At 43.7% G+C, this 14,430-nt stretch overlaps 1 protein-coding gene across 2 annotated transcripts in view; it reads right to left on the bottom strand.

The window, feature by feature from the left end:
• Positions 1 to 14,430, bottom strand: part of LOC126215222 (platelet endothelial aggregation receptor 1-like) — a 154,660-nt gene that overhangs the window by 18,374 nt on the left and 121,856 nt on the right. For both annotated transcript variants that reach the window (XM_049941888.1, XM_049941889.1), the window contains one exon: positions 9,391 to 9,959. In XM_049941888.1, the coding sequence (XP_049797845.1) occupies positions 9,391 to 9,959 (569 nt within the window). The remainder of the gene's footprint in view (positions 1 to 9,390; positions 9,960 to 14,430) is intronic.

Raw genomic sequence — 14,430 nt, 5'->3', positions numbered from 1 at the left:
GTCTTTGGGTACGGATCTTTCGTCGAGCGAACAGTTGTATATGATTGTTAAGTATAGAGCTGTTGTATCAGCATATTCTGAAAGGAACCTAATTGGTATACAGTCTGGACCGGAAGACTTGCTTTTCTTAAGTGAAAAAAAAGTACACGCAATGGTTACGCGGAGAAATGTCTCCTTCCTTAAAAAAAAAAAAATGGCAGTTGGAATCTTCTGCTTGAACTGAAAGAGACAGCGTCTCAACGGCTGCTTTGGAACCTGGCTAGGAAGACAGTTAGCTTCTGTCTTTGTCCCCGTCTAAAAATAAAACAAAAGGTCCCCCCTCTTGCAACGCTCTGTCGAAATCTTGAAATTTCGTTGGGCTAGCGGTCGCAGTCTCGACAAAACCTGGCTGGAGATTGGACGGTGCTCAGAACCATTAGTGTATTTGGTGGATAACTTGGAACTAGAGAGAAGTTATAACTTTGGTAAAGACGCACTCAGCCATTTTCCTCCGCGAATGCCGGTCTTGCTACAGCCTCTCGGGCCGTTCATGCTAAGATGGGTCCCCGAACGCTGTTAACTGCCATACGCAACTTCCGCGTACGAATACTTGAACTTATTTGGTGGGATTCGGGCAGCAGTGACTTTCCGTGGTCTAACTGAAGTGGCGCAGTATTTGTTAACTCTGCAGAGTTAGTGATTCCGGTAACTGATGACTGCAGTTAGTTGCTTGATTTGCAGGAAGCGTTCACTTATCATTAGCACTTTCTGATATGCTTTTTGCCAGACGACAGGCAGTGTTCATTACGCAATCCCAATATTGGTACCAACATTAGAGTTAAACATGATTGTTTCTTTAACTTTACATTCGCTGTCATCTTGGTGAAGGTCCTCCCACTTGAACGCACATGGAAGCAAATGGCATCTTGTGTAAGTATGCATTTTCATTCAGTAGTCAGACGCCTCCATTAACTAATATGTGGTGTCATCTGGTGTTTGACCTATGTACTTCATGCATGACTATTGATTTTTAAAGGTGGGCCCACCCATATTAAATTCATATGTAATAAGACGCTATGTGATGCGTAACTTGTTTCAATATCTTTTAAAAGTAAATTCACGTAACTGCATAGGGAGCTTCACTCCATTTTACGATCACAGTGACTTTAAGTTTTATATCTCAAAGGTATGCGCTACAACAATCACAGTCTCCTCATCTCATAACATTCCCGATATTATGCAGCCTGTATGTTGGAAAAGTAAATTGAGGATATTAACACGCCCGCATCTCGTGGTCGTGCGGTAGCGTTCTCGCTTCCCACGCCCGGGTTCCCGGGTTCGATTCCCGGCGGGGTCGGGGATTTTCTCTGCCTAGTGATGGCTGGGTGTTGTGTGCTTTCCTTAGGTTAGTTAGGTTTAAGTAGTTCTAAGTTCTAGGGGACTCATGACCATAGATGTTAAGTCCCATAGTGCTCAGAGCTATTTGAACCATTTTTGAAGGATATTAACAGATGACCAGTTTGTGTTTAGGAAAGGTAAAGGCTGCGGGGTAACAGACCAACAGTTACAACAGGGTACTTGGTAATGTGGGCAAGGCTTAACAAAAATCAAGTAACATTGATGGGACTTGTCGACCTAAAGAAAGCGTTCGATAATACAAAAGGGTGCAGCACGTTTGTAATTCTAAGGAAATTAGACGTAATTTCTATGTAAACATAGATAACAGACATATTCTACTGCGTACTTATAAATGGTGGAAAAATCGAAATTTTTTTATGAGTTTATTAAATTCTATAGCCTTTCCTGATGACACTGATATATATATATATATATATATATATATATATATATATATATATATATATATATATATATATATATATATATATATATATATATAATAGGGTTTCAAATGAAAAATGACCTATATATACCAAATTTTAAAGTTACAGTCATGTATGCTGCCACGCCCCCTTTATTTCTGTTACAGAAACCAGTATTATTTCGAGAAGAAATGTTTATGGTGATACCTTGGTAACAAAACTGGAGTGTTGTGGACATGTTCAAAAGAGGATGGGTGCATTGAGGAAGCTACGAAGAGAAATGAAAGTTGCTAACTGATGGAAAATCTCTGTCTGGCCGAGGCAGATTGACAGAAACTGAAACAGACCTCCTTCAGAGTTATTATGGATTGGCCATTAGACGAACTGCACCTCTGAATGATGTTACAGCCATGAGAAAAGCTGTATGGGCCACCTACTTTCATAAGTTGTCCACAGATGACCACCCTGTTCACGGACTTTGCCCTAAAGGAGCAAATTCTTGGAGTGGTTGCCAGAAAGCAAAACAAAGCGGTCAAATATACCATCATAAGCATTCTCTTCCTGAACCTGTTATGAATGAAATAAAACCAATTTTTAGAGACGTGAGTGACCCTGTTTTGCTTAGTAAATGCCTTCATGGGGGCACAAAGAATACAAATGAAAGTTTCAACCATTGCATATGGGAAAGATTACGCAAGAATATTTTTGTAGGACTAAGTACATTAAAAGTTGGTGTACTAGATGCAATGATATGTTCCAATGATGAAGTGATAGGAAGGTTGGAAGTCCTGAGAAATTTAGGCATAAAATGTGGCTCTAATATGGAAGATCAATTGCTTGCGTGTGACAGACAGCGGGTGCATGAAGCTGAAAGATTCGCTCTTCAAGCTACCAAAGAAGCAAGAAGTGCTAAAAGGAATGCCAAGAGGAAGCCTGGAGATGAAGAAATGCTGCCGGATGAAGACTATGCTTCAGGAATGTTCTGAGGCACAGTTTAACTGGACTCGTATCTTCATTCGCAATTTCCCCCAAGTTGTATCTTTCAGAATTCAGGTACAAATATTTTCTAAAGCTTATAAAGCATTGCTCTAATTTTTTTCTGTAACTTGCAATACTCCATGTTTATGTAGTAGACCTAAGCTTTATTGCAGAATCAACTAAATTATAGAAAAAATAACATTTTTATTAGGAAAAAATTATAAAAATTAAAATATAAGATGCGATGTGTTTCATACTTGTGATATACACAATAGGTGGAATTAAATAGGTCTAGTACCTCAGCCATCATGTCATGAATATCTGGTAAAAATGTGGTCTCCTTCAAATGTATAACATTGGATTAAATGGTACCTCAATTTGAGGAAGCATTTTGGAAATAAAAATTGCATCGGTATCTTTGTAATTTTTTTTAAATAACCCTAAGCAGGTTCAAGAATATTCAAAATACTTCTAATTTGTTTAGAATGTGCTGCATTACCCGATATCAACAAAAAATCTGTAAATCATATACATTACAAACAGCGCCTGGGCCGGCCGGGGTGGCCGAGCGGTTCTAGGCGCTACAGTCTGGAACCGCGCGACCACTACGGTCGCAGGTTCGAATCCTGCCTCGGGAATGGATTTGTGTGATGTCCTTAGGTTAGTTAGGTTTAAGTAGTTCTAAGTTCTAGGGGACTGATGACCTTAGAAGTTAAGTCCCATAGTGCTCAGAGCCATTTGAACCAATTTGAAACAGTGCCTGAAAGAAATAGGTGTTGATTTTTACATAATATTGAGCCGGAAAAGTACCCTGTATCCTTAATGCGACCACCGCCTATGTTCGACATCACCGGGCAATAACCGCTCACAGACAGTAGGTGGCAGCACTAGCAGTGGAGGGTATATAAGGCGTGTCGTCGAAAACAGTGTAGTCGGCGTCGTAATGCGGAAATTGGGCGATTTATGTAACGTCCAAGAGAGGGTGATCATTGGCTTTTGGGCCTACGCTGGAAGCATTCCGAAACGACTATTTGTGTAAACAGGTCGAGTGTCACTGTGGTTCAAGTACAGGGTGATCAAAAAGTCAGTATACATTTGAAAACTTAATAAACCACGGAATAATGTAGATAGAGGGGTAAAAAATGACACACATGCTTCGAACGACATGGGGTTTTATTAGAACCAAAAACAAAAAAACAAAGTTCACAGAATGTCCGACAGGTGGAGCTGGACAGCAAAAGTGCTACCGTGACGGTTGAGAGGTACGCCGATATGTTACAGAATCGCAAAATCCCCAGCCTGGCTGATAAACACCTGCTGGAATGTACGATGTTTATGCAGGATGGTGCTCCACCCCATATTGCTAGACGCGTGAAAGATCTCTTGCACGCGTCGTTTGGTGATGATCATGTGCTCAGCCGCCACTTTCGTCATGCTTGGTCTCCCAGGTCCCCAGACAGTCTGTGCGATTATTGGCTTTGTGGTTAACTGAAGTCGCAAGTGTATCGTGATCTACCGACATCTCTAGGGATGCTGAAAGACAACATCCGACGCCAGTGCCTCACCATAGCTCCGAACATGCTTTACAGTGCTGTTCACAACATTATTCCTGGACTACAGCTATTGTTGAGGAATGATGGTGGACATACTGGGCATTTCCTGTAAAGAACATCATCTTTGCTTTGTCTTACTTTGTTATGCTAATTATTACTATTCTGATCAGATAAAGCACCATCTGTCGGACTTTTTTGAACGTTTGTATTTTTTGGTTCTAATAAAACCCCATGTCATTCCAAGCATGTGTGTCAATTTGTACCTCTCTATCTACATTATTCGGTGATTTATTCAATTTTCAAATTTATACTGACTTTTTGATCACCCGGTATATTGTGCATGGCAAAACGGTGCTATCCAAAACCAGCACTGAAGCAGCCGTGTTGCACCATGGGCCATAGATGACAGGGGTGCACGATGCTTGTGGAGATGTGTACGGTAGAACAGATGTGCAACTGTTGAGCAACTGACCACCCAGATGAACCAAGGGGCTACCAACGGTGTCTCGTCAACGAACCGTTCAGCGAACGTTGTTATGTATAGGCCTCCGCAGCTGGTACCTGGTTCTTGTACCAATTCTGACTGCTTTTCATTCGGCGAAGGCTCTAATTTGCCCTCCAGTATCGTAACTGGACGTTCACTGTGTGACGACAGGTGGCCTTTTCAGATGAATTATGTCCTGAAAGAATATACCCTGCAACAATCGTCAGAAGGGTACAGGTCGGAGGATGGAGTGTCTGGGGAATGTTTTTGTGGCATTCCTTGGATGATCTCGTCATTCTAGATGGCACAGTGGATCAACACAAGCATGCATCTAGCCTTGGGGACCATGTCCACCCCTACATGCAGTTTGTTTTTTCTCGTCAGGATGGCAACTACCAGCAGGACAATACAACGTGTCTCACAGCTCGCTCTGTACGGGCGTGGTTCTAAGGGATCAAGACGACTTTACCATACTCCCTGGCCACCAAATTCCCCAGATTTAAACCCAAGTTAGAATCTATGGAACCACCTCGATCGGGCCGTTCGCGCCTTGGATCCTCAACCAAAAAACGCATCTGGTCACTGCACTGGACTCAGTATGGCTCCATATCCATGTTGGTGCACGTCTCGCCCTGCAATACACGGTTATTTTGCTTCTGTCATGTGGCTGCATTAACGTGACTGGACAGAGCATATTATGTGCAAGAACAAAGAGAGGAAAATGAGAATGGAGGCCAAGGAGGTGCTCTGATGACACGGGGAGTAAAGCAAGGGTGTAGTCTTTCGTCGCCTAGTGTTCAATCTATATATATCGAAGAAATAATGGCGAAAATATAAAGAAAAATGTTCAAGGGCGGACTTTATTAGTGATAAAATTCGGTCGACCGGGGTGGCCGAGCGGTTCTAGGCGTTACAGTCTGGAACCGCGCGACCGCTACGGTCGCAGGTTCGAATCCTGCCTCGGGCATGGATGTGTGTGATGTCCTTAGGTTAGTTAGGTTTAAGTAGTTCTAAGTTCTAGGGGACTGATGGCCTCAGAAGTTGTCCCATAGTGCTCAGAGCCATTTGAACCAATTTTTGATAAAATTCGCTGATGACATTGCTACGTCAGTGAAAGAGGAGAGCTACAGGACCTGTCAAATGGAATGAAGAGTCGAATGAGTACAGAATATTGAGTGCAAACTGAAGAGAGATGAAAGTACTGAGGGTTAGCAGGAATGAAATTGGGGACCTCAAAGTAGACGGAATGAAGGAGTTCAGCTACCAGAGAAGAAAAATCATACACTCTGGAGGAGGATATGGGGACATAAAAAGCAGACTGTTACACGCCAAGAGAGCACTTGTATAGGTACGTAAGGAAAAGCCCCAACAAGCTAAGACAAAAATTTAAAACCAATCATAATAATCATTAGCGCGACCGCTGTAAGCGTCGGAAAAGATGTATTTTGCTACACCGGATGGCGAATGACAAATGATGGAAACTCCATTCAATTTTTTTCTCAATTATTTAGAAGTCTTTGTCTTTAGTTCTCGTGTGGAGAAGACGTATTCTTGTGAGAAGTGTCTAGTAGACATTGTGTTACCTGGATAATAATTTTTATGAAAGTATGAAGTGTGAGAGTTCTTTTTAGTGCAAAACCACGAAAGTTTTCTTTTCTTCCACACATTATGCTAATGTCATATCACTGTAGCTGTCCGCATCTGAAGAAGTAGTCCGATAAAAATCAGTATTGTGTTCACGGTCGAAAGCGATAAGTAGTTATGGCAGAAGAAGAAGCACATAACCAAATTCCGTAAATCTCAACGGCGTAAAGCAAGCAAGTTCACGCCTCCACAGACTTACAGTTTGCAAGATTTGTAAATTAAGACTTCGTAATTAATTCGATTAATAATAAGAAGAAGAACATTTACTATATTATATATTTTTATATACGGGTGGTCCATTGATAGTGACCGGGTCAAATATCTCACGAAAGCGAAAAAAATAGCCCTAATAAAACATTCATATTTCTTTACGTACTACATGAATATGTAATAAAAATGGGGATTCCTACACTACTGGCCATTAAAATTGCTACACCAAGGAGAAATGCAGATGATAAACGGGTATTTATTGGACAAACTGACATGTGGTTACATTTTCACGCAATTTGGGTGCTTAGATCCTGAGAAATCAGTACCCAGAACAACCACCTCTCGCCGTAATAACGGCCTTGATACGCCTGGGCATTGAGTTGGAAACTTTCCTCATGTCAGCACGTTGTAGGTGTCGCCACCAGCGCCAACCTTCTGTGAATGCTCTGAAAATCTAATCATTTGCATATCACAGCATCTTCTTCCTGTCGGTTAAATTTCGCGTCTGTAGCACGTCATCTTCGTGGTGTAGCACTTTTTATGGCCAGTAGTGTATTTAAAAAAAAACCAGTTGATATCCGTTTGACCTATGGCAGCGCCATCTAGCAGGCCAACCACAGCGCCATGTGGTTTTCCCCTTCAAGCTAGACAAGTTTCGTTCTTTGTAGTTTTTTCGTTTAACGCTTATTTCGTGAAATATTTGCCCCAGTCACGATCAATGGACCACCCTGTATATTTGCACATACTCCTGGGCAAAAGATGCCGATTAGTATCAAGACTCAGTCTTAATTTGAGAAAAATTTCCGTCAGTAAACATTTGGAGATTAGTGTTGAATGGAACTGAAGCATTGGCTACGGGAAAACTAAAAAAATTAAATAAAAGAGAATTGAAGCAACAGAGATGAGTTGGTATAGAAGGATGTTCAAAATTATCTGGAATAATAAGATGAGAAATGAAGAGATTCTCTGTAGAATGGTGACAAAAGGAGCATTTGGATTACATTGACAAGAGGAAAGGACTCAATGATAGTGCTTGCGTTAAGACAACAAGGAATAACTTCCAGAGTGCTACTAGAGGAAGCTGTTGGGGGTAAAGGCAGTAGTGGAAGACAGAGATTGTAATATTATTGATTGGCGACTCCATGGCGTGTTGTGTGCACCACGACCAAATAGTGGATAGAATTGGAAGGAAAATCAGCGTTGGCCGTATTTTGTTGTTTTATTTTCAGCAAAATCGATTTTCGGTCACTTAGTGACCATCCTCAGTGCTGTGATACACAGAGGGGTCCAAAACAATGCATCCACTGTTTAAAAGTCCATAACTGGCAAACTAATTGACGGAGTTGTCTCATCTTTGGTGATAGTGTAGCTTTAAGTCCAACAAACATATCACTGTAGGTGTTAGAAATAGTCACCAATAAAATCCACACACAAACGATGCCGCCGAACTGCAGCACGAACTACTGACTGCAACGTGTTCAATTGGATACTTGCACATGAATGTACGATGGATTCTCGAAGTTCATCCAATGTGCGTGGCTTTTGGCGATAAACGACGTCCTTTAGTGTATATTACAGCACTGAGGATGGTCACTAACTGATTTTGCTGACAATAAAACAACAAGATTGTAATGTATCTAACAAACGATTGAGGGTATTGGGTGCAAGTGTTACTCTCAGCTGAAGAGGTTGGCACAGGAGAGGAAGTTGTGGTGGACCACATCGAACCAGTCAGAAGACCTATGACAAATACCATCACGAAGTACCGGACTTTTAAACAGTACCGTGTGGGGTGGCTGAATTTTGTCACATACTATTCATAAATGGGACAGGAGATGTGGGGGTAAGTGTTAGTGTTACCATAAGTACTCTCAGAAACACACCGTACGCTGGTGTGTACATTATACATATAGATGTACCGGGTGATCAAAAAGTCAGTAAAACTTAATAAACCACGGAATAATGTAGATAGAGAGGTAAAAACTGACACACATGCTTGGAGTGACATGGGGTTTTATTAGAACAAACAAAAAAAAAAACAAAAAAGAACAAAAAAAAACACCTGCTGGAACGTACGATGTTTATGCAGGATGGCGCTCCACCCCATATTGCTAGACGCGTGAAAGATCTCTTGTGCGCGTAGTTTGGTGATGATCGTGTGCTCAGCCGCCACTTTCGTCATGCTTGGCCTCCCAGGTCCCCAGACCTCAGTCCGTGCGATTATTGGCTTTGTGGTTACCTGAAGTCGCAAGTGTATCGTGATCGACCGACGTCTCTAGGGATGCTGAAAGGCAACATCCGACGCCAATGCCTCACCATAACTCTGGACATGCTTTACAGTACTGTTCACATTATTCCTCGACTACAGCTATTGTTGAGGAATGATGGTGGACATATTGAGCATTTCCTGTAAAGATCATCATCTTTGCTTTGTCTTACTTCGTTACGCTAATTATTGCTATTCTGATGAGATGAAGCGCCATCTGTCGGACATTTTTGAAAGTTTGTATTTTTTGGTTCTAATAAAACCCCTTGTCATTCCAAGCATGTGTGTCAATTTGTACCTCTCTATCTACATTATTCCGTAATTTACTCAGTTTTCAAATTTATACTGACTTTTTGATCACCCGGTAGAAGGAAGGCTCTTGTCACATTTATCACTGAAGCTATTTGGTAAAACAGAATCCAGTGCTTCAGCTTTTGTAACAACGGCCCTTACCTTTTTCACACACGCAGTCTGGATCCTCGCCAGCCATGAGGCATCCATCCTCCCCTCGAAGCTCCTCAGAACACAGGTGGAGGGGGCAGGGAACCCCGCAGACAGCTCCGGTGGGGTCTCGGCTATCGCGCACAAGCCCCTCCAGGCACGTACACGTGTTCGGGGCTGTACAGGTGGCGTTGACACACGTGGTATTGCACGTGGGCTGGCACACCGAGTCGGTGTCGTCCCCGGGTGCGGGGCTGAATCCGTCCCAACAGCGACACGTGTCTGGCTGTACGCAGTCCGCGTTGGTACAGGGCTGCGCGCAGACCGGCTCGCACAACGAACCGTTCTTCCGGTACCCTCTCCAGCAGTTGCACTTGTTGGGTCCCGTGCAGTCGGCGTGGACGCATGCGGGTTTACACTGCGGGACGCACGTTATTTGCCCTGTCCCGTCGGTCGCCAGTTCGTACCCCGTCCAGCATTCGCACTTGTCGGGAGCTACGCAGCTTCCGTAGCCGCAGTTGCTTTTACATTTGGGTCTACATCTTCCGATGCGCAGTTCGTACCCTTCTAAACAAATGCACCTATAACAAAAAAGAAACAAAACAAAAAAGATGGTTATGTTGTTGTGTTGTACTGATCTCTCCATCATACGAGGGTCACTCCAAAAGAAATGCACACTATTTTTGAAAAAATACCGTATTCATTCTGCCTGCGTGAAAGTTTTATAGTGTGTAGACACATCCTTCCCGCTTGCTTTCAAACTTAGTTCAGCCTGTTCCCGTGAGTGGCGCCATCACAGCATGTCTTCAAGACGGCTGCTACACTTGACGTTCGTCACAAGCAACAAAACAAAACAAGAAACAAAACAAAAAAGATGGTTATGTTGTTGTGTTGTTCTGATCTCTCCATCATACGAGGATCACTCCAAAGGAAAAACAAACTATTTTTGAAAAAATACAGTATTCATTCTGCATGTGTGAAAGTTTTACAGTGTGTAGATACATCCTCCCTGCTCGTTTTCAAACTTAGTTCAACATGTTCCCGTGAGTGGCGCCTTCACAGCATGTCTTTGCGAGATGGCTGCTACACTTGACATTCGCCACAAGCAACGTGTTGTCATAGAATTCCTGTACTGTGAAAACGAGACAGTGGGAAACATCCACAAGATGTTGAAAAAGGTGTATGGAGATGCAGCTGTCGATCGCAGTACAGTTTGTGGGTGGGCAAGCAGGTTACGTGATGGAAGCGGGCACGGCAATATTGAGGATTGTCCTCGCAGCGGCAGGCCTCGTACTGCACACGCTCCAGATAATATGCAGAGAGTTAACGAATTGGTGACTGCTGACAGACGCATCACAGTGAAAGAATTGTCACGCTACGTTCGAATAGGGGACGGAAGTGTTTGGAGAATACTGAAAGTGTTGGCATTAAGAAAGGTTTGTGCCAGGTGGGTTCCCAGGATGTTGGCAGTGGCTCACAAAGAAACAAGAAAAACGGTTCGCAGCGAACTTTTGGAACAGTACGAGAATAGTGGAGACGAATTTCTTGGAAGACTTGTGACAGGTGATGAAACATGGCTCCTTCATTTTTCACCAGAGACAAAGAGGTAATCAATGGAGTGGCATCATGCAAATTCACCCAACAAAAAAAAAATACAAAACCATACATTCTGCTGGAAAAGCTACGGCATTGGTGTTTTTCGATTCCGAAGGACTCTTGCTTGTGGACATCGTGCCAAGTGGAACCACCATAAATTCTGATGCATATGTGACGACACAGAAGAAACTTCAAGCTCGAATGAGTCGTGTTCCACCACATCGGCAAAAACAGGATATTTTGCTGTTGTGCAACAATGCACGGCCACATGTCAGTCAAATCACAAAACTCGGATGGACAACACTGAAACACCCGCCTTACAGTCCTGACCTGGCTCCATGTGACTATCATCTCTTTGGCAAACCGAAAGACTCTCTTCGTGGAACAAGGTTTGAAGAGGATGTCTCCCTTGTGCACGCTGCCAAACAGTGACTTCAACAGGTTGGTCCAGTATTTTACCATGCGGGTATACAGGCGCTGGTTCCAAGATGGCTTAAGGGAGTTGGGAGGGATAGAAATTACGTGGAGAAATGAAAATATTGGTCCTAAGGGATGTATCTACACACTGTAAAACGTTCAAACATGTAGAATAAAAGATAGATTTTTTAAAAAAATAGCGTGCACTTCTTTTGGAGTTAAAGAGACAGAGGTCTAACACGTGCTGTACTATTCCTCGAGGGTGTACTGTTCCTCATACGTCATGCCCTAGAGCCCTCTGCTGCCACAGTCAGTGGTAATGTTGTGTCCGATTTACTTCTCTCGCTGACTCACCTTGTAGTGGGTGCGATACAGTGTTGTACATAATAGTTAGGTATTCCAGAGCTTGCCGACGTGGTCTTTACTTAGGGAGAGGCAAATGGCAACGGGCGGCGGACTGGAAGGTTGTATCATGACACCTGTCCCCGCTGGCAACAATCACAGCACGCATTGTTGCAACAGTGTTCCGCCGTTTGTCTGAGACAAGATCGTTTGAGGAAGTAGGAAATCATGGAGGACGTACCTGAAACTTTCGGACACCAGACTTGTACGAAAGTGTGATTGACACTGTGGAAGGCGACCGCCTTGTCTGTACCAGACAGTTGGCCCGCCAGTGCAGGGTAAGCCAGACGACCGTGTGGAACATTTTCCATGACAGTTGTTACTACTCTTATCACTTGCAGCGTGCGCAGGGTTTATTAGCGACAGACTTTCCACATCGGGGAACAGTTCTGTCACTGGTTTCTTCAGCAGGCAACCACGATTCTGGGATCTGTGCCATTCATCCTATTCAAAGACGAGGCCACCTTTACGCGGAGTGGCATCTTCAACTTTCATAATGGTCATCTGCGGGGTAGTACGCGGAACCCAAATGATATGCTGACAGCGAATCATCAGCATCGGTGTAGACGGAATAAGTGGGACGGGATAATTGGCGGCCATATTTTGCGACCAGTGTTCCTTCCATGAAGCCTCCCCTGCTGGAGGAAATGGCAATGATGATGGGAAGGTTTATGTGGCTGCTACATGATGGTGCTCCGTCCCCCTTCACAGTTAACGCCCGGACGCATCACAATCGTGTCTTTCCTGGTCGGTGGACCACACGAGAAGGTCCAGTTGCATGGCCTGCTCGTTCACCGGATGTCAACCCGTGCCATTTCTGGTTGTGGGGCCATCTCAAAAGTATCGTGTATGCAGAGCCCTTTCCAGATGTGGGGACACTGGGGCAGTGTATTCGTGCTGTCTTTAACAGTGTTTGGATGCAGCCTGACCCATGTGAACGTGTGAGACAGAACATGCTCCGGCGCGTCGAGGCACATGGAAACCATTTTCGACACATACTGTAACTGTGGCTGCTGCATGGTCCAACATGTATTAGACCGCAGTCTCTGTAACAGTGTATGACTGAATAAATGGTCTCTAGCATGGAAAGTGGAAAGCTTGCACTTCCGGACATAAATTCATTACACCTTTTTTGTTCTGTATCCTCTCATCTATCAACCCTATAGTTTGTACACGGTAGAAAGAAATTCCCCTGTATTCAAGCCTTTTTCCTTCTCTACAGCCCCCCCCCCCCTTCAAGCCTTCCATTCGCTACCAAATTAACAATTCTTAGATGAGCGGGGAAAGAGGGGGTGTCCTATCAAACGATGCCTTCCTTTCGCTACGTTGTGGCGAGAAACTTCTTTCTGCCCCACGATCCCTTTCCTTTGCTATGTTCCCTTCCAAAAACTTCTTTCTGCCCGATAAAAAGTGCATGGCCATTAGTTACTCGAGCCACCCTTAATCTTCAGCATCTACATCTACATCTACATTTATACTCCGCAAGGCACCCAATGGTGTGTGGCGGAGGGCACTTTACGTGCCACTGTCATTACCTCCCTTTCCTGTTCCAGTCGCGTATGGTTCGCGGGAAGAACGACTGTCTGAAAGCCTCCGTGCGCGCTCGAATCTCTCTAATTGTACGTTCGTGATCTCCTCGGGAGGTATATGTAGGGGGAAGCAATATATTCGATACCTCATCCAGAAACGCACCCTGTCGAAACCTGGACAGCAAGCTACACCGCGATGCAGAGCGCCTCTGTTGCAGAGTCTGCCACTTGAGTTTGCTAAACTTCTCCGTAACGCTATCACGGTTACCAAATAACCCTGTGACCAAACGCGCCGCTCTTCTTTGGATCTCCTCTATCTCCTCTGTCAACCCGACCCGGTACGGATCCCACACTGATGAACAATACTCATGTATAGGTCAAACGAGTGTTTTGTAAGCCACCTCCTTTGTTGATGGATTAAATTTTCTAAGGACTCTCCCAATGAATCTCAACCTGGCACCCGCCTTACCAACAATTAATTTTATATGATCATTCCACTTCAAATCGTTCCGTACGCATACTCCCAGATATTTTACAGAAGTAACTGCTACCAGTGTCTGTTCCGCTATCATATAATCATCCAATAAAGGACCCTTCTTTCTATGTATTCGCAATACATTGTAATTGTCTATGTTAAGGGTCAGTTGCGACTCCCTGCACCAAGTGCCTATCCGCTGCAGATCTTCCTGCATTTCGCTGCAATTTTCTAATGCTGCAACTTCTCTGTATACTTCAGCATCATCCGCGAAAAGCCGCATGGAACTTCCGACACTCTCTACTAGGTCATTTATATATATTGTGAAAAGCAATGGTCCCACAACACTCCCCTGTGGCACGCCAGAGGATACTTTAACGTCTGTAGCACCAAATTTCCAAACGCTTCTAAGTTCTTCTTGTCTGGACTGGTTCTCGTCCACATTTCATTGCAATATTAGACTACACTAAAGAAAAATACAAAAAGAGTCCACTCTCTTGAGTTCTTTTTTTTTAGGAAAGTTTTTCTCGCTGTTTCCAGTCTACATTTGAAATTCTCTTCGGTTCCACCATCGCTCTGCATATGCTAAAATTCGTCTACCATTCTATCCTCATTTGCTTATCAAGTACTCAC

The sequence above is a fragment of the Schistocerca nitens genome, chromosome 12, assembly GCF_023898315.1.
Source record: "Schistocerca nitens isolate TAMUIC-IGC-003100 chromosome 12, iqSchNite1.1, whole genome shotgun sequence".
Taxonomy (NCBI): domain Eukaryota; kingdom Metazoa; phylum Arthropoda; class Insecta; order Orthoptera; family Acrididae; genus Schistocerca; species Schistocerca nitens.
This window is presented reverse-complemented; position numbering and strand designations above follow the sequence as displayed.